Source organism: Diadema antillarum, unplaced genomic scaffold (genome assembly GCF_040938485.1).
Source record: "Diadema antillarum isolate AM-2024a unplaced genomic scaffold, OU_Dant_1.0 scf00000048, whole genome shotgun sequence".
Taxonomy (NCBI): Eukaryota; Metazoa; Echinodermata; class Echinoidea; order Diadematoida; family Diadematidae; genus Diadema; species Diadema antillarum.
This window is the reverse complement of record NW_027270937.1, coordinates 110376-136337: the sequence shown is the minus strand read 5'-3', so window position 1 is coordinate 136337 and position 25962 is coordinate 110376. Positions and strand designations below refer to the sequence as shown.

Here is a 25962-nt window from a genome sequence, read left to right as displayed (position 1 = left end):
CTGTCAAAATACCTTAGAGGAGATTCATCGAATGTAGTTTTGGTGTTATCGCCTCATCAGAATGATACAACCCCTAATTTTCACTACCACTTCTCCACTTAACCTATTTCTTACTTTAATCCAGATATACTTTCATTTATAGTAACACACATGGCAAAGATGTAACCTACCTGTGAGGAAAGGACAGAGGTGTGTGGTGAGGCTGGTGTGGCCGGGTTGCTGCTGCCCGGTCCACCGGGCGCTGTGGGCGGAGTCATGGGGTAGGCAAAGCCTCCTGTGCCGCCCTGACCCAGCCCTGCTCGGGACATCGGCGAGGCCCCAGGTGGGTAAGCCGACGGCACCTGACTGGGAAGGTAGGGGTCGGGTGGGGTGGGGCCCGGGTCCATGTTGATGGGGGAGAGGGGGTTGCCGTCATCCTCATTGGCGTGCAGGGTGCGGCTATTGCGGTGCTGGTGATGATAGGACACCGTCTCATCGATGAACAGCTCCAGAAAAGCCTTGGGAGAAACAGCGGAGGTTAGAATCGAGATGACCGTCAGACAATTACACTATCACTGATCAAAAATTAACACTGAAAATCAGACTATGAATGTTGTCACAGAATCAATGCTGTAAGCTCCTATTAGTGCAATAGTTCCACAAACTGATATCATGGGTTTAAGTATGTATAATTATCTAGTGTACTTGAGGTTCCATTAAACATCATTCATATCACTAAAGACAACAAAGAAAACAAAATAGACATAAAGAGACAAATTAAATGCGGACAAAAAACACAACAGAAAAATAATTATAACAAATATGATGCTGACATGAATTTAGAAAATCAAAATTCTTAGTATTCACCTTCAAATTCTGCACAGGGTAAAGACTGTCCACAATCTTCCGCACATCAAACAAGCTGAATGACCCATCTGTGTGAAAAAAAAAATAATAATAACAATCATGAAATGAAATAAAAGCACTGTGGGTAATAAATGACATGAACATTGCAGCAACAAAAACCTGCTTGACAATAATGTGGGATATCCAACACCACTACAATTTGAGTGAAATCTTATATTCACCTCACTACAACTAATAAGACAATTACATATTTACACAATCCTTTTTTCTTTTCTTTTATGTTTTCTTTACTACTAATTACGATTGTAACTGTGTAAGAGGGCCTGTTGAATCAATAGTGATGCATGGTCAGACAAAATCATAGACAATTCAATATAAACTAGAGAAGCACTCAGAGAGCGCAGACCTTCGCCAAGCAGCTAATTTCTACCAATGACCTCGTTCTTCCATATGTGACCCTGCACCTCAAAACAAACAAAAAGTCGCCAGACATGAATTTTTAGTTAAGACCATATTCTGAAAGAGCAGACTTTAAGCTTTAAAATGATGTATAACTCAAATCAAATGGACTCTCCTAACCTATCTAAATATTGGAAAGAAAGCACAAACTCAGGAAAAGTGTGAACTGAGAAAAGAGGCTCTGAAGTACAGTGTCTATTCAAGCGCTTAATCTTTACCAAACCATGCTGGCTGTGTGATGAATGGGACAAAAAACAGGAAGTAAACCACCAGAGTAACAACAATGAAGGGATTATCAGATTAAAATGAAATTAAGCATGCCTCATTAACACACTCTGTCCATAATTAATGCCAACTTTAAAAGCAGTAGCACTATCCTTTCAAAAGTTATTAGAGTTGAAAGTGAAGAGTGTGGACAAGGTTTTTCAGAAATTAAAAAGGGATTCTAAAGACACACCTAATCACACTATTCTACCAAAAATGTTGGAGATAAACTGCTCAAAAACACACTTTCCTGCCCGTTTTATGATACCAAATTTTAGCATAATGTAAAAGAAGACCCGCTCTTTCAGAAAATATGAAAAAGTCAAGTTCGGCTAGGTTGACCCATTTCACTTACTTTCAGTCCTCACGCAAAATCAGTGTGTGCGACTTTATGTTCGTTTTGAGGTGCACGGTCACATATGTGACCCTGCATCACAAAACAAACAAAAAGTCGCCAGACATGAAATTATAGTTAAGAGCATACTGTGAAAGAGCATGCTTTAAGCTTTAAAATGATGTATAACTCAAACCAAATGGACTCTCCTAACCTATCTAAATATTGGAAAGAAAGCACACACTCAGAAAAAGTGTGAACTGAGAAAAGAGGCTCTGAAGTACAGTGTCCATTCAAGCGCTTAATCTTTACCAAGCTGAGCTGGCTGTGTGATGAATGGGACAAAAAACAGGATGTAAACCACTGGAGTAACAACAATGAAGGGATTATCAGACTACACTGAAATTGAGCATGCCTTATTAACACATTCTGTCCTTAATTAATGCCAACTTTCAAAGCAGTAGCCTCATCCTTTCAAAAGTTATAGGAGTTGAAAGTGAAGAGAGTGTACAAGGTATTTAAGGAATGAAAAGGGGACCCTAAAGACACACTTAATCACACTATTCTGCCAAAAAACTGTTCGAGATAAACTGCTGAAAAACACACTTTCTTGCCCGTTTTATGATCCTAAATTTTAGCATAATGTAGAAGAAGGCTTGCTCTTTCAGAAAATATGAAAAAGTCAAGATAGGCTCGGTTGACACATTTCACCTATTTTCAGTCCTCACACAAAATCAGTGTGTGCGACTTTTTGTTCGTTTTGTGATGCACGGTCACAAATAGAGATCAGTATTTCCACCCATACTATGCATGCTGAAAAATCGTCCGATTTCCCAATCAGAAGCCTTAGCAGAAACTACAGCATGCACTTCTTCGTGTATGAAAACCTCAAAAATACGCAGCTTGAACTCCCAAGTTCATTGACCCAGCCTGCTAAAATACAGAAAATCTTCATAAAATCAACAAAAATTGCCAGATCACTACCAAAATTTAATCATCTGTTACTTGTGTCATTCTCAACCTTTCCTGTAAGTTTCATCCAAATCCATTCACAACTTTCTGAGTTATTTTGCACACGGACAAACAAACAAACGCCAAAGAAACATAACCTCCTCCCTTGGCGGAGGTAATGATGCTAGGCAAACCATACTCAAGTTGCCTTGTATACACTGAAGTTACGATCATTAGCTGCTCTTTGATAGGACAGGGCCGAAATGTGACAAAGAGAAGAGATCGAAAACCAGACACAAAAGAAATTACCCCTCTCTCCGGGGGACAACGACTCACCACGGACGGCCACTGTGTTCTTGCTCTTGCAGAGAACGTCCAGACAGTAGGTGTTGTGGAAGATGACATGGTAGTGGGTGCTGGACTGGGGCAGAAGGGCAAACTTGTGGATAGGGCCGGCCACCTGGTTGGTGGGGGCCAGGAGACCCAGGGAGGGGATGAGCGGCAGCTTGCAGATGGCGTGGAGGGGCCCCTGGCTGTCACACAGATTCTGGGTAGATTCAAAAGGGCACACACAGACAGACAGACATCAACAAAATGATGGATAAGGTTTATAGATTGAGTAACAGGAATAACATAGATTTTATTTTATTTTATTTTTTTAAGAAGAAGAAGATTAAGTGAAAAAAAAAATGAGTTAAACACAGACACATCACATGATGGTGCAGACCAAAGGGGAAATATGTAACAAAATTTATAAGAAAAATAAAGAAAGAATCAAATATACAACTGATAGATGAGAGAATAGAGCACAGAGAAGTATTACACCAGCATCTTATAGCAACACCTCATTTTGAGAGCTCTCATCTTGTCTCACCGATTCAAACTTGATTTTTTTTTTTAAGTTTTTAAAAAGAGGATCTAAGGTCAACTGACCTTGATGAGTTTGGGAAGGCTCTGCTCCTCGTTGAGCTCATCCTCAAGGTAGGATTGCACCATGGTGTGACAGTTGGCGGTGGAGGTGGAACCGACGGCACCGAAGACCAGGCTGAACTTGGCGGCCTCTGGGTCCCACGTCACTGTCACCTGGGAAAGAAGACGCAATGGGACACAGAGAGGTATCGCATCAAGATTGTTGTCCTGCGTTAGGTACTTTAATGAAGGCAGTCGAGCATGGGTCCCTCTTCTTGTTCAAGGTAATGTTTTCACTTGGTAAAGACAGGGGTATATACTCCAACCTGATATGCTATAAAACACAACTCACTACAGTCTTACTGTTAGTGAAATGCAAGAAACAAGCTAGGAACATATACAATACTGTATGTCATGAAAACACCTGGTAATAATATAAACCTGTTGAGGACGAGTCCTGGGTAAAGTTGGGCAAGTGTCTACGGGAAATGGAAAATCACACCATCCTCAACGGGTTAAATTAATCTGTTTTTCTTTTCCGTCCATTAGCTCTTTGGTAACTAGAGATAAACCTTACTTGAAGAGCAAGGTCACTTTACTTCAAAGTCCACCTTCACAAAATGAGTGAGCACACATACACATGATTAAAGTTTCATTTAACTCGGACTTGAAGTAAAAAAGTTGTGGAACTTAAAAGCAAGTTGTGGAACTTGAAAGCAACCCACGTTTTCACAAAAACAGGGATATCCACTGCAACCGCACATGCAGACTAGTAAAAACATGTGGGCAGGTCACACTGTCATACTTATGAGGTGATGAGATCATCTCTGCTAATATGTACATGTTGTTGTGACTCATATACTTTTTTTTTTTGCAATGCATGTTCATATGCGATCTTATACTGTAGTTAACTTGAGTATAGAATGGAATTGCATTTAGAAGAACCATGCTTTGCGAGAGTACCATACACACACAAAACAATGTCTGACTCCAGCAATGGATTGGACCGCTAATCCTTTCCTTCACTATTGCTAAGACCAGAAAGTTCAGATAAGTCCATGGGAATCATGTCCAACCTGATCATGTCTGGGTGCGCTTGTGTTCATGTGTATGCATACAATAAAGAAAACATCCTCTATGCATTGTACTTAAAGGGACTGTACAGTACTGGTTGAGCTGTTTGAGGTGAGGATTCAGGTTTATAACATTCCTAAGTGAGATAATGAGAAACCTCTTATGAAATATGAAAGAGCATGTAATTTTGATAGGGATTCAATGTTTATTTGATGAAAACTGGTTTTCAAATGGCTGAGATATCCAAAAAAGTGATAATAATAAAAGGCGACAGGCCACGCCTTTTATTAGCATCTCCTTGTTTCACCTTGTTTATGGATATCTCAGCCATTTCAAAAACGATTTTCATCAAATAAACTTTTGATTCCCCTTAGAATTGCATACTCTTTGACATCTCATAGAGTGGATTCTGAATATCTCGCAAAATGTTAAAAGCTAAATCCTCACCTCAACCTGAACTGTACAGTCCCTTTAAATCCCCCCATAGTGACAGTTGGTGAGGAAGGTATTCAGTGCTGTGCCATTTTACCATCCACTACATTCTGTGCGTAAACAAGAGTGTATACATACTGTGCTGGACCGGTCTTTGCCGTAGGCTATGGTGATCCTCTGGTAGGTGAACGACTGGACGTCCACTAGTGTGGTGAAGGGAGGATCTGAAAGGGGAGGGCAGATATCAATCAATATCATAAAATGGGCTTTAATATCTCTGCAATCTGATTGGTCAATTGTCATGTATTGATTTTTACTGAGCAATGCGTCTGGTAAAATCCGAACGCATGGCTCAAGTCTTGTATAGTGTTGTAGGTGTACCGGATACATGATGGGGAAAAAGGTTGTATTTTGTGAATTTACTGCCCCATTTTATCACACGAATGATGCACAGGCCAATTTGATAGGTCAGTGAGAACTGGATGCTCTCGTTTAACTTTGGAACAGTCTAAAACCCTAACTAGAAATATCACTTAAGGTGATTAATACCCCCGCCCCGTGACGACAGTCTTACCCAAGGAATGATCTTTCCTTGATCTTCTGCCATTAAAAGCCGTTACCATGGCAACGCAGCTTCCGACACGTCCGAAAAATATGTCTTGCACATCTTCCCACCAAGACTATTGTGTGTGCCACATTTCATAAGCTTTTGTCAAAAACTGAGGAAGTAGTTCAATCCACAAGATCTTTCCTTGATCTTCCGCCATTAATATGCCATTACCATGGCAACGCAGCTTCCGACACGTCCAAAAAATATGTCTTGCACATCTTCCCACCAAGACCAATGTGTGTGCCACATTTCATGAGCTTCAGTCGAATACAGAGGAAGTAGTTCAATCCGCAAGATCTTTCCTTGATCTTCTGCCATTTATGCCGTTGCCATGGCAACGCAGCTTCCGACACGTCTGAAAAATATGTCTTCCACATCTTCCCACCAAGATCAAGGTGTGTGCCACATTTCATAAGCTTTGGTCAAAAAACTGAGGAAGTACTTAAATCCGCAAGATCTTTCCTTGATCTTCTGCCATTAATATGCCGTTACCATGGCAACGTACTTTCGGGTACTGTCAAAAAATGCGTCTTGCACATCTACAACCAAAGGCACACATCTGTACCAAGTTTCATGGAAATTGGGCAAAAACTGAGGAAGGAGTTTGCAACACAAAATTTTTCATCATTTTGGCTCATAATATGTGAGCTGTTACCATGGCAACATACTTTTTGTCACTGTCAAGAAATGTGTCATGCTGACCTATATCCTAAGACAAACATTCAATATGAATTCCATGAGAATTGGAAGAACACTGATGAAGCAGTTTTGCCATGAAGCATTTTGCCCTATATTTTACCAATAACATGCCGTTACCATGGCAACGCACTTTTTGCCACTGCGGAAATATGTGTCTTGCACATTAACATATTCAGATGAACATCTGTACCTAATTTCATAAAAATTGATCACAAACTGTGGGAGGAGTTCGCGACGCAAGATTTGTACCCATTTTTGCCCATAATATGCCGTTACCATGGCAACGTACTTTTGGGTACTGTCAAAAAATATGTCTTGCACATCTACAACCCAAGGCACACATCTGTGCCAAGTTTTATGGGAATCGGTTGAAAACTGAGGAAGTAGTTCGCGACGCAAGATTTGCAACGGACCGACCGCCCGACCGCCCGACCGACCGACCGCCCGACCGCCCGCCCGACCGCCCGCCCGACCGCCCGCCCGACCGCCCGCCCGACCGCCCGCCCGACCGCCCGCCCGACCGTCCGCTGATTCCTATATACCCCCTTCAAACTTCGTTTGGCGGGGGTATAACTAGGCCGGGGGGGGGGGGGGGGGGGGGGGGGGCCTCCGAGGCCTCCCCCTCAACGTTTCGCGCGATGTATCGCAATCGCAAAAAGCTATCGCCGCGACGTTTCATGACTTTTTTCTTTCGAGTCTCCCGCATCTTTTGACACCAAATTTGCGACGCCCGGGCGCGCGGTTTCCAAGTTACGCATATGTATGTTCATGCATGTCAGACCAAAAATTACTCAAAAATGTGAATTCGTGTAAAATTTCAATGCAAACTGTGCTTACAGGCAAATTTCATAAAAGCATGATTATTTTGGTGTTTTATTGATCAAAATCAATGAATAACATATTTTCTTGTTTGGAGCGATGTCACGGACAAATTTCATCGAAAAAACAATGAAAAACATAAAGTCGAAAAAACAAAGAAATACATAAGAAATTCAAAAAACAATAAAATACTTAAGAATTTTTTCTGATATCACAATTTTTTTAATTACATTTGCTAAGGACACTAATAAGAATATTTACAGAAAAAATGTGCCTGTTTTGAGCTTTATTTTGTGATTTATACCAAATAGTCTGATTTCATGCATCGTTATGCATAAATTAGCATAATTTAGCATAAATGATAATTTTTTTGAAAAATTAACTTCATGGTATTTTAGATTACATCATAGGCAATGTGTGTGCCAATTTTCGTCGCGATCGCGTGGTCGACGGCTGAGATCTGGAGGGGGGGCCTCTCAGGCCCCCCCCCCCCCCCCCCCCTCCGGCTCTATCAACTACCTAAATAGTTCCAAAGTTAAACTCGCACATCAAATTCTCACCAATCCACTCTGTCCTGTGCATCATTTGTATATTGACCCTTACAGTTTGATACTTGTAAATCAACAGTGCCTACACAATATGAAGGTATGTTTCCATCTTGGATAACCCTTCGCATCCCGCGGTATATTGTTACAGAGGCTGATGTAGGCACAGCGTGGGGTAGGATAAGCTTGCTGTGGTTGGTACACAGCACTATGCAACTCTACGTAGGCCTGATATGAAAGCCCCCGAACATCAGGGTGCATCCAATGAGCACTGTATTTACATGTACAACACTGTGTTTCCCCATAGACTGACATAATACTAGTAATCCAGCATCCAATGACAGAACACCCAGTTTGTATCCAAGTGCAGACACAGAAGAAATTGGCCTATCAAGACTATCATTTCCCAGGTTTACAAGGCATTACTATACCAATCAAATATCTTCTTTCTTATTCATAAATTATCTATAACAATATTAAACTTACAACAGATTTATCAACTGATTATCTAGCAAGCCCTTGTGGCAATTAAAAATTTGGGTTAGGAAGTTTGAGGGTCAGACTCTGAGGCCCAGACTGTGAAGCTGGTCCCTCAAGTGCATGAAATGTCAGCACTGCGATAATGTTGTACTTGTACATGCATCAATTACTATGCTACAGATGACTGAAAAAAAAAAGGGTGACAAATTATTTTATGGTCTGATTTTCTTACATACAACTCCTTGTTCGATCACTTTGATGGATTGTTACTGTCCATGAAAGTAGAATGCACAACATATACTTCAATCTATCTCTATCATCTACAATTGTACATGTCTCTATCTTTCTATCAATCAATGTCATCTACATCTATCCATCTATCCACCTACTTATCTATCTACCTATCTCTTTATCCATCACACTAACTAACCAACTAATTGACAAAAATTAAAAGTCAAACAATAGATAACAGAACCATTCTGTTATTGGGGTGGGGCTAGTTTTTCTTTTCCCTTAAAGGAATGGTACAGTTTTGGTTGAAATGGGGAATTCAAATGTTAACTTTTTGCAAGATAATTAGAAACCACTTCGAAATAATAAAGAGCATACAATTCAAAGAAGAATTCAACGTTTATTTGATGAAAATCGCTTTTGAAATTGCCAAGATATCCAAAAACAAAGTAAAACAAAGTGGTCCTATTTAGAAGTAGGTCCCACCTTTTATAACAATTTCTTTGTTTTTGGATATCTCAACCATAAAAAAACCCAAAACAACAATCACCATGAAATAAACTTTGAATTGCTCTTAGAATTGTATGCTCTTTCATATTTCATATCAGAGGTTTCTCATTTTTTCACAAAAAGTTAACACTGGAACATTTGAATTCTCCCACCATCACAACCAAAACTATACCATCCCTTTAAAAAGGGTTTGACAGTTAAATGGACCCCCAAAGGGGCTGCTCACCCATGATGAGACCCGAGCGCGATGCAGGGGAGAGGGTCAGGTAAGGGAGCCAGATGGGAAGGTCAAGGGTTAGCTGGTAGAGACGACCGATGGAGTCCCAGTCCCTGAGGAACAGCTTCACCACAGAGTGGGCACCCAGCACCTTGTAGAAGAGGTACACCAGCCGGGTGGAGCCTGCAGAGGGGAACCCATAATCACACAGAAATAGATCCACGGCAATCCTTATTAAAGGTGCATGGTCCCGGTGTTTTAGTCAAATGCGTACACGGGCGCACGGCGCAATTTTCCTATAGAGACCTACGCTATCGGCTCCTCTTTAGCGCTTACGCTGTGGCCCACTTCCCCCCAGGTCCAAAGAAGTCCAATTCACTGTAGTCAGTGGTCGGATCACAGTTCGGCTCGTGATTCGGCTGAGGGAGATGACAGCTTTAGCAAACTTCTTTTGTGATGTCATAAGAACAAGCACATATGCACGCACCCTAGCATTACTACAGACTGCGCGATGCGCAGAGAAGACAACGAAGGCAACGTTACTTAGCAACACCTACGCACTTTACTCTTAATGACAGCTCAACTTCGGTAATCTTCGTATCAATGCTAACGGTGATAGGCAGTATCATCAACAGCGCCCTCGACACTACTGGGACTATGCACCTTTAAAATGGTGAAGTACTAGTAAACACAGAGACAGGAGTAACATAGGGACGAGGGAACACCTATCTTCACTGCAGAGATACTATCAACATTTTGTAAATCTCGTCCTTATGTCCTGAGGGTTACTCTCATAATCATCTTTTCATAAAGGCACAACACTCTTTTCAGAGATGTGTGTGCGTCTCCAAGCTCGACAAGCTTATTATCATATTTACTTTGTCTGAGAGAAAGCATTGTCACCAAGGGGAATGGCAAGTGGGCATGTCTCAATTCCTGCTTACATCACTCTGTGTTTCCATAATTACTCCAAAAAAAGCTGCACAGTCGTGAATGAAAGGGTTCCCTACGCTCATTTTTGAATTCTGATGCAATATTCAGGATTCTGTCAGTCATTTCACCATTTCACACACCAAATGTGCGGTAAACATCACTTTAAAATGATACATCACTCTCTACACAATTGTACATGCATGCAAGTCCAATGGGAATTCATTGTTATCAATACATTCTTCTTTTCTTTAAATAAGGAAAAAATATCAATAAACAGTGCACTAAAACATACTTCTTTTTTACATTCCCAAAGATAAAACACACACATATATAAGGCATTTACCATGGATTACAAGTAAAACTAGCACCCTTTCAGACATTGCACATCAGTTGATTTTTCCAATAACTACATGTAAGTCTCACCCTGTTCCTTTGCAGCACAGCTGTGTACTGGACAGTTTGCAAACACAAGCTGAGGGGAATATTAGGAGAGAGAAAGAGCATTCATGTTACCAACTGATCTAGTCTAACCAATGAAGTGTCAACCAAGCGCCTTGAATCAGAAATATCAGCCAAATTTGTTGACACTACTTTATTTCAAGAACACACAGCCTACAACTCTTGGAAATGGCTAAACCTGTATTCTGGGATCACAAGTACCATCAGATATAGATCTATAATGGTTCTGCCTTGCTGCCCACCCCCACATGTAACATGATGCATGACAAACGTGACATTTGACCCGTTAACGACGGGTTAATTTTGCTACAGCACGCATTTCCCATAGACCCTTGCCCGAGTATACCCGGGATTCGTCTTCAATGGGTTAACATTGGGTAGAAAAGCACCATTACTAATCATTGCTGAATGGCTCGAAGAAGTGCTCTTTAAATCGCATGATTCCACAAGTGTTCCACGCATCATATGTGCAGTCCATGAAGAACTGTAATCTAATGATTGCTTTGTCTTTCTGAAGTACATTCAGCTCATTCAACATAAATGGCAGCATGCATATCATATTCAATGCAATCAAGGAAACTGAAACTCCAATCCACTAAACATTGTTGCATGATTGTACGCAACCTAAGTATAACAATAAATGTACGTACAATTGTGACCGTGCATAACAAACCAACAAAAGTCTCACGCCCTGATTTTACATGAGGATTCAAAGTTGGTGAAACAGATCAAACTAGAGAGGCACTCTGAGAGCGCAGACCTCTGCCAGGCATGCAGCTCATTTCCACCACTGATCTTGTTCTTCCATAGAGATATCAGTGATTTCCACCCATACGTACTTATAGCATTGCGTGCTGAAAGTCGCCCGATTTCCCAATATAGAAGCCTTTGTTACGTCATAAACCCTCAGCTGCACGGTGCGCCTTGCCCTAGCAGAAACTAGAGCACGCACTTTAGTGCACGCATGCAAACCTCAAATACATGCAGCCTGAACTCCCAAGTTCATTGACCCTACCTGCCAAAATATCACAAATCCTTCATAAATTCCACAAAAATTCTCAGATCACTACTAAAATTTAATCATCTGTTACTTGTATCATTCTAAACCTTTCCTGCAAGTTTCATCCAAATCTGTTAACCACTTTATGAGTTATTTTGCACATGGACAAATTGACTAACAAACAAACCAACAGTAACGAAAACATAACCTCCTCCCTTGGCGGAGGTAACAAGTCAATCTGGAGTTTTTCATACTTTCTTCAAGTTAGGGATCATAAAACATATGGGAAGTTGTGTTTTTAGCAGTTTTTCTTGAACACTTCTTTGTAGAATAGTGTACATGTTGTAACTATGTATGTTTTAGAGGCCCCTTTTCAGTCCTTAAAAATCCTTTACACACTCTTCACTTTCAATTCTATGAACCTTTTAAAGGATGGTGCTACTGCTTTGAAAGTTGGTATTAGCCAAGGACAGAATGAGTTAATAGAGCATACTCAGTTTCAGCTTAGTTTGATAATCCCTTCATTGTTGTTGCTAAGGTGGTTTACATCCACCTTTTGTCCCATTCATTGCACAGCTAGCACAGCTTGGTAAGATTAAGTGCTTGAATACATCCCATACTTAGGAGCCTCTTTTCTCAGTACACACTTTTCCTGAGTGTGTGCCTTCTTTCACATAAGTTTATAGAGTATATTTGAATTGAGTTATACATCAGTTTAAAGATTAAAGTCTGCTCTTTGAGAATCCACCTTAACTAAAAATCCATGTCTGGCGACTTTTTGCTGATTTTGTGATGTAGGATCACAACTTTTTCTTCTTTTTTTTAATTTTCACATTAACTTTCATCACTGCATCTCCACCGGAATTTTACTCCATATCCATTTGACAAATTGCAAGTGAATGCTGATCTTTACCAGCCAGAGCTGGCACTAGGTTTCCTGCCACACTTGCCCCTCACCAATGGGGGACTGACACTAACCTGCACCTGCCACATGCCATGCTGGTTGCGGTGGAGACGGATGGAGCAGTCCAGCAGGGCCATCTGTAGCGCCTGGCTGGTCTCCGCCGAGACCTTGTTGCAGGGGGGCAGGGAGCAGAGCCTGACCACCAGCCCCACCCCCTCCCCCTCCACCTGCACCCCCTGGTGGGCCAGGCCATTCTGCGACAGCTGCAAGACAGAAGAGACCAACTGGCAGATTGAGGGACGTACGGGAGCCGACAGACTTGTACATATAAGTGTACATACATACGGCCACAGCACTTCTTAAAGGCATAATTTACCATTTGCAGATGAAACAAAAACCCAGCATTAGTGCTTCAAAATAGTTCTAAAATGTGAGTGAGGGATAGAAACAACCAATGTAAAAATTTGAACCAGTATAATCGATGTCAAGTATTGTCAAATATACAAAATATGAACAATAGTTATAATAACGAGACATGAAAACTCGTCACATTGAGGACGAGTTAGGTGATACGCTTGTGGTCATCAGATGACGGTCATCTGTGATCGACAAGAAAAGAATGTGATATAGGCACCTTGAAGTTATATTGAGCGTGCATGCGAAACCGTTTCTGTAACCACTCGGCCACGGGTCATCCACGGAAATGGTAAGACAAAAAAACAACAATGTATAGATATAACAGGGGGAAAGTCAATGCCCACTCAACTAACGTGGCCGTGTGAACATCTATTGCATTGCTAGACGGAAAAGCGGCCTTGTAACGACTGAGGTCGCTATGCCATTTCTGGCAACTTGGGAAAAATACGTCCCGCAGACATAAAACCTATAATCGGCTGGTTTTGATACCTTGCCTTTAATCACAATTTTCAGTGTAATGACGTCATCAAATTACAAAACAATGACATCGTCTTGAAAGACAATTGTTCAAAGTACAACACCTCAGTCGTCGTCATTACATACTATGATCGGTTTGACAAAGTCAACCTGCAAAATTTTGCTGCAGTCGAAGCAATGTGGTCTCCAACACACAAAAAAGAGGGATATGGCGTGTGTGTGTGTCTGTGTGTGTGTGTGTATAGGTGCGTTTATATACGAACGTGATTTCTACATGGACGAATATGTAATACAAAATTGAAGAAAAAAAAGTAAAATAGCTAAGTATTTTGTTTCGTGATTTTGTGGGGTTCGAACCCGCAACCTCAAGTCTCTGAGACGTCGCCTTTATCCACTCGGCCATACGTCTCGACGAGAAAATATGGGGAACGTAAACTTATGTATGTGAAAGATACATGAGGAATCGTTTTGTCCACATTCCATTTTCATTTTCAGTTTTAAACTGCAAAATTGTCAATCTGATGAGAAGATTTCAAAGAATAAAATACATGATTACTGCAGCTTATTGTCTCAGCTACAACATACTAAAGTTTCAGAGGAAATGGAGCAAAATCAGCTGAGATAAAGGTGCTTAAACGTTGTCAAGTCAATGCATGATTTTAAAAAAAATCACCTCCCATAGACATAACACGTAAACTTGTCCGATTTTGTGTCTTTACTTTTAATCACAATTTAAAGTATGATGACGTCATCAAATTTCAAAACCATGACATGGACTTGAAAGGCAAATGTTCAAAGTAAGACATATCTGAATTTGGGGTAATATTAAGCTTAAACAATAGAGATACGAGTAAATGAATGTCAGAAACAGTACCTCAAAAAAAATAATTCCACTTTTTTGATTTCAGATGATGATATGATGACGTCATAAGTTTTCCTGGCAATATTGGTACTTGAAACGTTATTTCCAATTCATATGCTTTTGTAATATGCAATAGAAATATAGGGTCACCAGACGTTTTAAAGAGCTATGGCGACATAAACAAAAACATGTTTTTTCACTATATTTGCAGAAAGACGCGCGCGAGGAATTTCAACTTTGACGCCAGTGCATTCCTTTGTTATAGGTCAAAATCGATCGGAAATCAATGGATATTGCTACTCAAAGTATCAGAAATATAAATCAGTCAAAAAAATTGCATTTTCATGTTGGTTACGCCCTCTGCGCGCGAAATTGCGCGGACGGACGCGCACGCGAGAAAATGTTTGAAACGCTTAAAATTGTCTGAAACTTCGAGATTTCCCATTGGGAAGTCGTTTTGAGCCTTTTAAAATTTTGACGTGCGCAAACGCGCGCGTAATGATGTCCTTGGTAACTAGCGTTAAAAAGTAAGATAGAGCCTGACCTGAACTTTATGTCCACCGAAAATGATACAGAAATGATATCTAGTTATGAAGTTATGATCGATCATGTGACAAGGTCCGAAAATCACAAAATGGCGCCTAGATGACGTCATAGATATGTTACTGTCATGAAAACCTTATTGTGCCCAGATATTGTTATGAGACATGTTGACTGAAAATGTCATGTCATTCCGTAATGTCATTGTTGAGATATTGACTACACAAAATGTGGCAGAAAGAAAGAAGAATAAAAAAAAAGAGAAATTTTGACAATCACAATAGGTGATACGCTGATAGCGTATCACCTAAAAATGTTTCCAGACTAAACCATCTACAGTTATGGTTTAATGAGAAAAATAGTGATATCTCCTTATAGTTTAGGCTTTATCGCAAAAATTTTATATGGTAGGATGTTTTGTGATACAACTGACCTACACATATGCATCAAAAGTGATATCATGAACATTTTTTAAATCACTGCTCCCAAAGGTAAACAGGACCTTTAGGACATAGAGTCCACACGAAATAATCAGTTTGAAAAGTAAGTCAGTGCTTTCATCAAACACTGAAGCCCTAGACTGGCCCATCAACTTTGCGGACATGAACTATGAGCAATGCATAGTAGTAAAATCTGTGTGCAAAAGCTATTACTTTCTTTGTCATCATTCCCTTGCATAAATACTCTAAGAAAAAAAAAAAATCGTATTACATGATCTCAGCTTCACTGTGATGTGATATAACAAGTACTTATCCATTTATATTTCTTTTGTGTGTGAGCCAATTCTTTTTTTTTTTTCAAATTCAAGCCTAAACTGTCAAATGTGAAAATCGCAAGTCTGGTGCATTCAGTGCTATCAGCGTAGAGGTTTATGAAATCCAGCCGGTATTATGTGAAATGAGAAAACATTTCATTTGATCCCACACATGCCGAAGATAAAATGAAATATAACATGGGCTGCTACAGCGATGTTTGAATGACTCAATCAATACCGTGACATGTGCAGGACACAGGGATTGACTGACCTCTTCGCAGAGTTTGACAAACGGTATTCGAATGTTGCAGAGAGAAACCACGTGAGATAGGGTGTAGTTGAAGAACTCGCAGTGGGTCGACGGCTTCTTCTTCTTCTTCATTCCCGGGAATGACGAATGCAGCTGTCCGATGAAAGAAAAGAAGCAACCATTACACTGCATGCTCCCACGCACTTTCACGAGATCTTTTGTAGCACATCACATGATTTTGGATAAGATCGACTAACAATCAATGACCAGGGCATCTGTGCTGTTGTTGGCATGACGCAGCCAAATTATGTGACACATCAAGCAATGGAGAGGGGGCCCTCCTCCAATGATCATTAATGAATCGATGATCTCCATTAAACCCGTTTTCAAGCCGTAAAACCTGAAGCATAACTTCTCTTGAAAGTGCTTTAATAATAACTACTTGGTGTAACATCTGGGGGAATTTTACCCCCTCTAAAGTTTAAATATATTTTTCACATCTGTAGAAATGTCAAATTATCTCTTCTGTAGGGGGTAAGATTATAACTGATAATGCCCTGTTCCAAATAGCAGCATAATTACATGTGATTAAAAAAAGGCAAATATTACAAGTAGCAGTCCTATATATTCTGGAAATTCAATACTGAATATTACTGACCACATACATGAAAATTTTGCAGCCAGAATCACTGCACAAAACCAACTCAGACTAAGATATCATGTAATAGTTACAAACTCAGCATTACTCAAGACATAAAAAAACACATTGTTTTGTATAATGGCAAATAACACTACAAAGGTTGAATGTAAATAAGGTGTTAAGCAAAAAGGATTATGAACATTTTTCAATTCTAAATTTCAAGCATACACTGGGCGCAAATCTTTAACCAATTTCAAGCTGCAAAACATACAAACCAAAAAAACTCTACAATCACATAACTGCAAGAACAAGAAAATAATAATAATTTTGGAAGTGTTGATGGACAAACAGAAGTGGACATTGGATGATGAGCATCAGGCAGGAACACCGCTCCATGGACTGACTTTTAGGTCAATTTGCTGCCTGCATGAACACTCTGATGCTCTCTGACTTACTGTAAAAGTGGTTTCTTTCGCGTACAGAAACTTTCGCGGTTTCCATTGGTGCCGACTTTTTCGCGTGTTTAAATTTGCGGTCTGCAAACTTTGTGACTGTTTTTTTTTTATTTTGCAAATGAAAATCCAAACTATTAACATAACTTAATCAAATTATTCTTTTATTTATTAAATAGAAATTAAAATCAAATGCAAGCTTACCTGAAATCCTGTCTCTCTATTTTACTTAGGCCTAACATTGTTATAACATGCTTGTAACTAACGTTAAATTTACATTTGCGCGGTATCGCTGTGTGTGGACCATCAATACACTCAATGCCCATAGTCTTTGTGTGTGCATGTGCCCAATAGCGTTGTAACAAGGGGCGAGTTCAAAACTTTTTCGCGTGATGTTAAATTCGCGGTTCATCCTCAAAGCGTGAAAAGAGCGAAAATAAAACCACCACGAAAGAAACCACTTTTACAGTAATACATAGCATCAACTTTCTGCCCCTTTCAATTTTGTTCCCTGCAATCTGTGCAGTTCATATTTTCCATGAAATTACCATAGCCATACGTACCTTCCGCTTCTTTTCATCATCTACATCAAGGTCTGGGGAAGAAAACAAGTTAAAACATACATAAAAATAATAAATGACCTCTGTTTTGCTGACAACAAGCAGCTTTGAGCAAAAACATAATTAGCTTCCTTTTTACACTGGAGCATTAACAGCCACACACACACACACACACACACAAATATGAGATAATATTTCAAAACATATGAAAGAAGTTACACTGTATCTTGGGGCACAGCATATTGACAACATGTTAATAGCCTTAAAAGGAAAAGGTACCCTATCCTGACATAATGAAAGGCAAATGTTGTCCTTTGGCGGGTGAAATGGCTCTTTATGAAGGTACAAAATGAAAGACTGCAGCACCCCTTTAAAATACACATGTACACCAATATCGAGTAAAAAAAAAAGCGTGTATCTAATCATTATTCAATATCCCTGCATAGCCACATCGCACATTGACCTACACTACTACCTTCAACAACTACAACAGATTGCAGAATGTTGCACAACCTTTTCGGTCACTCAGCATCAATTGGTACCTATGCAAGAATCGATTACAGAGCTTCATTCATCTAGAGTGTTGGTATTGAGAAGGGCATGTATGTCAAGCACCGAGAGGACCTACTTTCAATCCTCGTGTCCGGTCCCCGCAGGATGGCCGAGTGGTCCAGGTCGATGAAGGTGTCGGGACTGAGGTACCGCTCCGCTGTCTCGGGGCTCTCCTTCTGGCTGGAAGGGGTGGAGCCCCCCTGGGGCGTGGACTGGCCCTCGCTGAAGGGTACAGGGGTGCAGTGCAGGAGATGGTAGCGACACTGGAAACCCCCTTGCACCTTGCCCATAGCAAAGCTAACCACCTTTGTAAAAATGAGTTCAAGAATGTAGCCAATCAGACGCACTGATACGAGTCATGTTTGCACTCTTTGTTTTCTTATTAGCATGCACAGGAGTGCCAAAAGTGTACACAAGTTTGCAGACAAAATTAGTCTCCACGACTTAGTCATGACTAAGGAGACATCACAGAGACATAACCAGCCGGAGACTGGAATGAGTAAAAAAAAAAAAAAAAAAATTTTGCATGTTGGATTCTCTCATTACTCTCCGGAGACCAGGGTCCCGATTCATAAAACTTGTTATCATTAACAACTGCCACATTTCTATGACAAATTTGCCGTCAGCCAATCAGATGCAAGGATTTCATTAGCTTGCAACAAGTATCGTAACTTGTTATTGACGACAAGTTTTATGAAACGGGGTCCAGGCTAGATTCCAGAAGACGTCACAGAGATATCTCAGCTACCACTCCACGTCCAGCGAGACTCGAGTCACAATGTCCCTAGCTAGTCTCCAAGCCAGTGAGATACCCACTGTAATCACTGTATAGTGTATCATCAAACATAATTCAGGGAAAATTAAAAAAGAAGTCCATACACATTCCCATGTCATCACTTGGTCATGTTACACTCACCATGTAGTACTGAGGGTGCTGCGTCAGTCGCAGGTAGACACAGTTGGGCTGCAGTCGCTTTATCGGGTGGTCCGGCGACATGGGCAACAGAGGGAGCTCTTTCATGAACGTCACTGGGAGCGTGCTGATCGAATAGCGGCAGTGGCCAAGGAACAGCATAATCCTGCACGGTGGTGGCAGTGATGGGCGCATGTTAATTCACCGCGACTCAATTCAAAGCTTGACATTGAGCCATATTTAGCAATCAAGACTAGCAACAAAATAATACAAAAACCAGAGTGTGGCAAAGTATTTTTCAATAATTTAGAGTCTTGATTGTACATTTCTTGCTTTCCTCCCGACTCAGTAAAACTGTGACATGAATAACATCTTCAAAAAAAATTTTTTTTTTCATCTTACTTCTTACCTAGACCTCGGCTTGAATTTCACAGAAACTAAGCTATGCTTCAGCACTAGAAAAAAAAAAAGGGGGGGGGGGACTTGGACAAAGGACTGGTGAAGAGTCACATACAAAAGTTGGTACAAACAGTACCAATGGTAATGTTATCATAAAGTGAATATATTTATAAAGCGCTGAGTGCAAGGAAAGTCTCTCTGAGAGCATATATAGACCCATTAATAACTATTTCGTCAGCTGAGAATGATACGAGCATTAAGTTGCCACTAAAGCCATAGTGTTCGAGACAAATTTACGTCCTTCTCATTCTCAACCGACGATTTGCATTGAAAAGGACCCCATCCCCTCCACACCTGAGCTTGGTGACGAGTGGCTCCAACTTGCTCCGGTCCTGATTCAGGCTCTGCTCTATCTCTTCCATGAGAGAGGGTTCTGTTGAGAAAGATGAGAGATTCAACATCACGATTTGTTTGGCAACAGTTGGAAAACTACCTTACGTCAATGCTAACAAGTATCAGCATAAAACGTGGCCATAAAGTGGCTCTCCTTCAATACAGAAACCATCTGTGGTTCAAAACTGTGCAGTTTTGGTATATATTCCATTTTGTTGGTACATTCGATCTATTACTGGGTTCATTTCATGACGGGGTTCACGATCATTTGAAGGTACAATATTTGCAGTCTTGAGTCATCAAGAGACTAACTACTCTGATGTGTTTCAGCTGTCGCTTAGAAAACTGCAGCAGTTGCTACTTTTCTACAATGATCACAAACCCTTTCATGCATAATTGGCCTCTGAAGACAAAAGAATTATAATGATAATAAGGTCTTCTTCATTCAGGGTAGCCTCTTGAGTCTTGCCACTGCTCTACAGGAGGGCCCTGCCATTATTATTAGTACCCCTGCATTGCTAGGTACCCATTTATACACCTGGGTTGAGAGGGGGCATGGTGGGTAAAAAAATCTTGTCCAAGGACGTAAGCACCTGGCAGGATTTAAACTGGGGAACTCTGATAGGTTGAAAGTCAAGTCTTATCCACTATGCCATAGTGCCCCCACGTTTTTCTTCCATCAAAAATATATTGACCCTAAAATTTGACATGCATGCAATATGCAGTGTATGACGATGCCTATTTAAGTGCGAAACTACATAAGACAAGTACTGTTATAGTAGACAACTAGGGCAAGACTCTTACCACAGTGGGCTGTGCTGGGGTTGTAGAATCCAGTCTGCATGTCGACCGAGACAATCAGCTGTTCATCGTCACTGCATGGCTTCACTATGGGAATCTTGAGCAGTGGAGGAGTTCCAGACACTTGGCCTGATATTAAACAACAGAGCGAAAAGCAAGAAGATTTAACATTCATTTGGAGTTTTGCAAATTCATCTTACACCATCAAACCGAGAGGTTTTTATTTACAGTTTGTCGTATCACTGAGCATAACATTCATCCATGTTTCTCTGGACTTGTTACTGTATATTTCTTGTTTGCATAGACTGTACTTGTACACTTTCTCAAATTGGAAATTGATTCTTGAAGTCACAGACAGGGCATTGATTAAAGTTGCCTAATGTTTGACTCATTACAATGCTTTTATCTGGGCAGCAATGTGAATGTACTTACATATCCCTCAAAGAGAATTGACAATGGCAAGGTGCTCTAGGAACTTTGCACATTTATCTAGCATACTCAATCCCTGTGCCTTGGAATATTTCATACATTGCACACTTCAGACAGAACTGTTCTGTGTTTCTGCCCAAACTACCACCTAAGCAAATGGATTTTAAGCTTGCACAAGGGAACAAAAGTTTCTGAGGCACATTATTTTCTTTCTGAAAGCATACACACTTACATTTGTACCCAGGCAGATCTTTTTCAAGTTGTCCTTGAAGCTCCTGCACAAAACAGACAAACAGAAAGTGACATGAGTTTGGTGTTTTGTTTCCTATAATTCCAAACGACACGTATTCATGTGAAAATCCACTCCATAAATGAATGGGCTTTGAAAAACAGAACAAAATCGTGATGAACAAAATCATAATAATGTCACATCCTAAGAGTTTTTCATTTAATTACACACAAATCTCTACCATACAGTATATCTCTGACATAAATTCAATAAAGAGCTTACATCCCTAACATCGATTAGTTTTGCAGCTAACATGACTTGGCAAATGATGACATTGTAAAGGGAAGGGGAATGATATGGTAATTGCTGAATTGAATTATTGACGAAACAAATGATTTAATCATATTTTCATGATAGCATAATTATACAAACCAATGTTTCCCCCTTGTCTGATATGCAAATGGATTGGGATCAACATCACTGTTTTCTTCTCTCTTTTTTTTTCATTTTTAGTCCAAGTTTCATTGAAACTTCCCCATTCTGTTTGTTTGACCTCATTCTTCTCATTAAAGTCAACTTGACTGCAGGGCAACATTTACTCTTTTAACAGAAGCATCTGACACACAATAAACTTCTCTACATATTTCACATACTGTCAAATACAATGATTCCTACTCAATTTCTCAACAGTTTACATTACATTCCTATCTGTCCTAATTTGGCAACATTTAACAATAAATTCTTGCTCAAGTTCAAGTTCAAGTTTATTTAACCAATTCATTAAACATTTGACATTTTACAAAAGGATACAGCATTAAGAATAATGAATGGTTTGGGACCTCAAAAGAAGCAGAGCTTGTAAAAAAGGGGCCCCGGATAAACATATAAAACAAAGCAAGACATACTAAAGTTTTAAACATATTAACAAGAAGTATAATAGTAACATATTTACATAGGACAGATGCAACACAAGCACACACACACACACACGCGCACACACACACATTCAATCATACAAACACGTGTCACAAAAACTCTCAAGCACACACATATAATTTACATGAAATTGCAGAAAGATACTTTCTATTTTACTATACTTTTAAATTCAGTTTCCCTGATCATTCTTGTTTTACAAATTTCCCTCAAGATAAATGCGACATGTACGTTTAAAGTTGGATAGTGATGAGGCTGACCTAATTCTCAATGGCAAATTATTCCATTCTCTAATACAAACATATACAAATGAATTTTGGGCAGTTTGAGTTCTTGCTCTTTAAGCTCTTTTACCGCAAGTGCTTGTCCTAACTACTGAGTTGTACTACCTCTAGTGATAATGTGAGCAATCCCAGAGCCCTACAATAATGGAGGTAAAAAAAAGGTCCTTATACTGCCATTAATGACCAGTCTTTCATCAGGAGCTTTGTACGAGTCTTTAGTGCCCTTTTGTCGTGACACTCACCATAAGTTTCATTCTTGAACGAACTAAGACAGTCTCAACAAGGAGCCTCTCCACAGCCAGATGATCACACTGTGAACAGAAGGAAGAAAAGAAAGCATATATATATATATATATATATATATACTATGGTATTTGGGAGCATTCAAATTGATAGATTCACAGCTGAATGTACCTTGCTCATGCAGTTTGATAGTTTTACCGCTTTAATGTACCTGGCTGAAAGAAAGCAAGCATAACAGCTTGTCATATAATGAACAGCACATTTGGGGTTAAAAGAGTTTTTGCCATCTGCTTGCATAACCAACACAACAGTTGATTAAACATCTAAAATACTTTGGGGTCACCCACACGAGACCATGCCTGCAGCCTTTGAGGGCATTTACAATAGTGCAATTACTCACATACTTGGCTGAATATTTCGCCTCTTGAAACTACCGGTACACAAAAATTCCCATGTGCATAGGTGGGACTAAGTTCCTAATCATTCAGGGCATAATGCAACTGAACTCTGTGTTGTTGTTGTTGTTGTTTTATATACACATGATGATAATGGGTGAGGTACTTGTGGGCTGGGAAGACTGTGTAAGCAGACAAATGGATAGGCCAGAACGTTAAAGCCTCTCTGTTACGACATTCATCTTACCCTGATGGCCTGGTTGACCTGCTTGGCATCTACCATTTCCAGAGGGGGGTCGTGCAAGACCTGGAGCGGCTTGGCCACATCATCGTCGTCTATCGTCACCGAGAGTTTGTAGAACTCTGGCTGCTTGGACGTATGTAAACTCTGGGATCTTGGAGGGGGAGGAGAGTTTGAAGGAAGGAGAGGCAGGTTACAAAGCCACTAGCAAATGATAATAATCAAGAACAGAATGTGATGGTTATAAAAATCATTTTTTTTGTTCCCATGGGGTAAAGAAGGCAATGAAGAGGGTAAATTCATAAAGCAGAGTAAATCTGTCGATACATCCAATTAATCCATTGTTATTGTCATCACCTTCATCATTGTCTTCTGCTAAAATTGCACAATTAATTGGCCACAGCTTGAATAGACCAATGGCAAAAAACTTTACTTCTTCAGGAAGCCACCATTTAACCCATCTTGACCTTAACCCCCTGCTTCTTGCATGCACCTTTTGTTTAATCCTCATTTTATGCTTTCAAACTTCAGCTTTACATAAGCAGGATATTTCCTTCAGAAAAATACTACCCTGTAAATTGAAAAAGTTGACTCAAAACTATATATTTTCAGACCCATCACGAACTTGCCCCACAAGACTTTTTGTGAGGTTTGTGACACATCAGAGAGAAGCAACAAAAGAGGGCTATCTTCTTCCAGGGTATTTCGCCAACATCACCATCACATTTATCAGCACTATCACCAACACCACTAATGCCACCATCACTACCACCAACACTACCACTATTGCTGCAACAAACAACACTACTACTCACACCAAAACAAGCATCACTACCACCAACATCATCACCACTACCACTAACACAACTACCACCACTACTGCTACCGCTACCATTACAGCTACAATTACCACTACAGCTACAATTACCACTTCCACTACCACTACCACTACTACTACCACCACTACCGCTACCACTTTCACTACCACTACCACGACCACTACCACTACCACTTACATCCTTTTGATAAATTCATCCGCCCTCTATCACCCAATTCTTGAAGTTTTACCTCCAATATGAGATGACTAGTCTTTCCCCAGCTGTGTATTTGTCGATCATCACATGTTCCCCCCACCTCTCCGTGATCAGTCGCTGCACCTGTGACAAATCACAAGAAAACTTGCGTCAACACCACACAAAAAAAGAGCTGTTTCCATGGCGATGTGCATATTTAGACTACACAGCTTACAGACCAGATTTGTTATACATGTCTGGTAATGCAATCTTCAAAATGGAAAATAAAAGAAGACATATCAATACAGTTTCAACAAGCCAATAACAAAAGACATTCACCGGAAACCCCTCGCAACCTTTAATGCAGAGAATTTCAAGAGTGCTGTTTTGCGTGACCTCATAAAACACAAAAAGTTTTTAATTCAACAGGACAATTTATTTTTGTGGCTCTCATAATGTCAGAAACATAAAATATGTTCCATCTAAACACTGGCTGCATCAATTTCCATGCAATGTACTTAGATCCAACACTTCTCCATCAAATGTTGACTCTCAAGACAGCACATGCATCTCATATCAGTTTTGTTTGCTCTTCAAAAGTTCTTTCCTTTTCTCACCTGTGAATACAACACTTCCAGCTGCAAAGACTGACAAAATGTATCTGAGAGTGTTTAGTTAAGGTAAAAGATTTGATTACAATATGTGACACTGCATCACAGAAGCAACTAGATATATCGCTACGGCTACTGATATGCCTCCGCCATAATGCATGGTTCTCCTAATAGGTCTATAGTACAATGTCTTAACAATGTGTGATGACAGTTTCACACAATTGGCAAAATATTAAAATGACAAGTTCGACACAAATGTGCTGAATGTTCACTTTCCTAGAACTAGGTTCAATTGGATGAATGATTAAAATGTCAGAGTGCAGGTATTTTGGGAACTGATGATTTTTACTTGACTTTTGACCCTTTTATAAGTTTATGCATTGAGTAATTGTCAAGGTATTGAGAAAAAGTATAATTTCAGTATCAAATGGGAAAATAGCATTATCTAAACCTGGCCTTTGACCTTTGACCTCACAGTTCCAAAGAGAATCACTGTTAGGTTGAACATGCATAGATATGTAAGTTTCATGATGATACCTTGAGTTACTTTCGAGATATGGAGGAAAAAGTGCAATTTAGCACTTTCACTTGACCTTTTACCTTTTGACCTTTGACCTTTTGGCAAGAAACTTCCCCAAAAATATATATTTGGTAATACATGCCATACATCAAGTTAAAAAAAAAAACAACCTTCAGGCATATTGCATTTTAAGGAAAGTAGTGATATTTTGAGGAGTTGACCTTGACCTTTGACCCCCTGACCTTTGACCCATGACCCCCAACTTCCCTAGATAATCACTGCCCATCGGTACAAGCATACATTGTATATACTAAGTTCCATGAAGATACCTTGAACCATTTGCGAGATATGGAGAAAAACATGAAATTTCAATTTTTT

At 40.0% G+C, this 25962-nt stretch overlaps 1 protein-coding gene across 1 annotated transcript in view; it reads right to left on the bottom strand.

The window, feature by feature from the left end:
• LOC139715428 (mediator of RNA polymerase II transcription subunit 14-like) overlaps positions 1 to 25962 on the bottom strand; it is a 47933-nt gene that overhangs the window by 9538 nt on the left and 12433 nt on the right. Inside the window, exons 11-29 of the mRNA XM_071627003.1 lie at positions 25071 to 25114; positions 24509 to 24597; positions 23447 to 23594; positions 22804 to 22872; positions 21348 to 21390; positions 20690 to 20815; positions 19847 to 19925; positions 19097 to 19259; positions 18257 to 18485; positions 17632 to 17663; positions 15998 to 16129; positions 12751 to 12939; positions 10737 to 10785; positions 9390 to 9563; positions 5408 to 5493; positions 3788 to 3937; positions 3191 to 3401; positions 847 to 914; positions 171 to 497 (exon numbers count right to left, since the gene is read on the bottom strand). Coding sequence (XP_071483104.1) covers positions 171 to 497; positions 847 to 914; positions 3191 to 3401; positions 3788 to 3937; positions 5408 to 5493; positions 9390 to 9563; positions 10737 to 10785; positions 12751 to 12939; positions 15998 to 16129; positions 17632 to 17663; positions 18257 to 18485; positions 19097 to 19259; positions 19847 to 19925; positions 20690 to 20815; positions 21348 to 21390; positions 22804 to 22872; positions 23447 to 23594; positions 24509 to 24597; positions 25071 to 25114 — 2408 coding nt within the window. The remainder of the gene's footprint in view (positions 1 to 170; positions 498 to 846; positions 915 to 3190; positions 3402 to 3787; positions 3938 to 5407; positions 5494 to 9389; positions 9564 to 10736; positions 10786 to 12750; positions 12940 to 15997; positions 16130 to 17631; positions 17664 to 18256; positions 18486 to 19096; positions 19260 to 19846; positions 19926 to 20689; positions 20816 to 21347; positions 21391 to 22803; positions 22873 to 23446; positions 23595 to 24508; positions 24598 to 25070; positions 25115 to 25962) is intronic.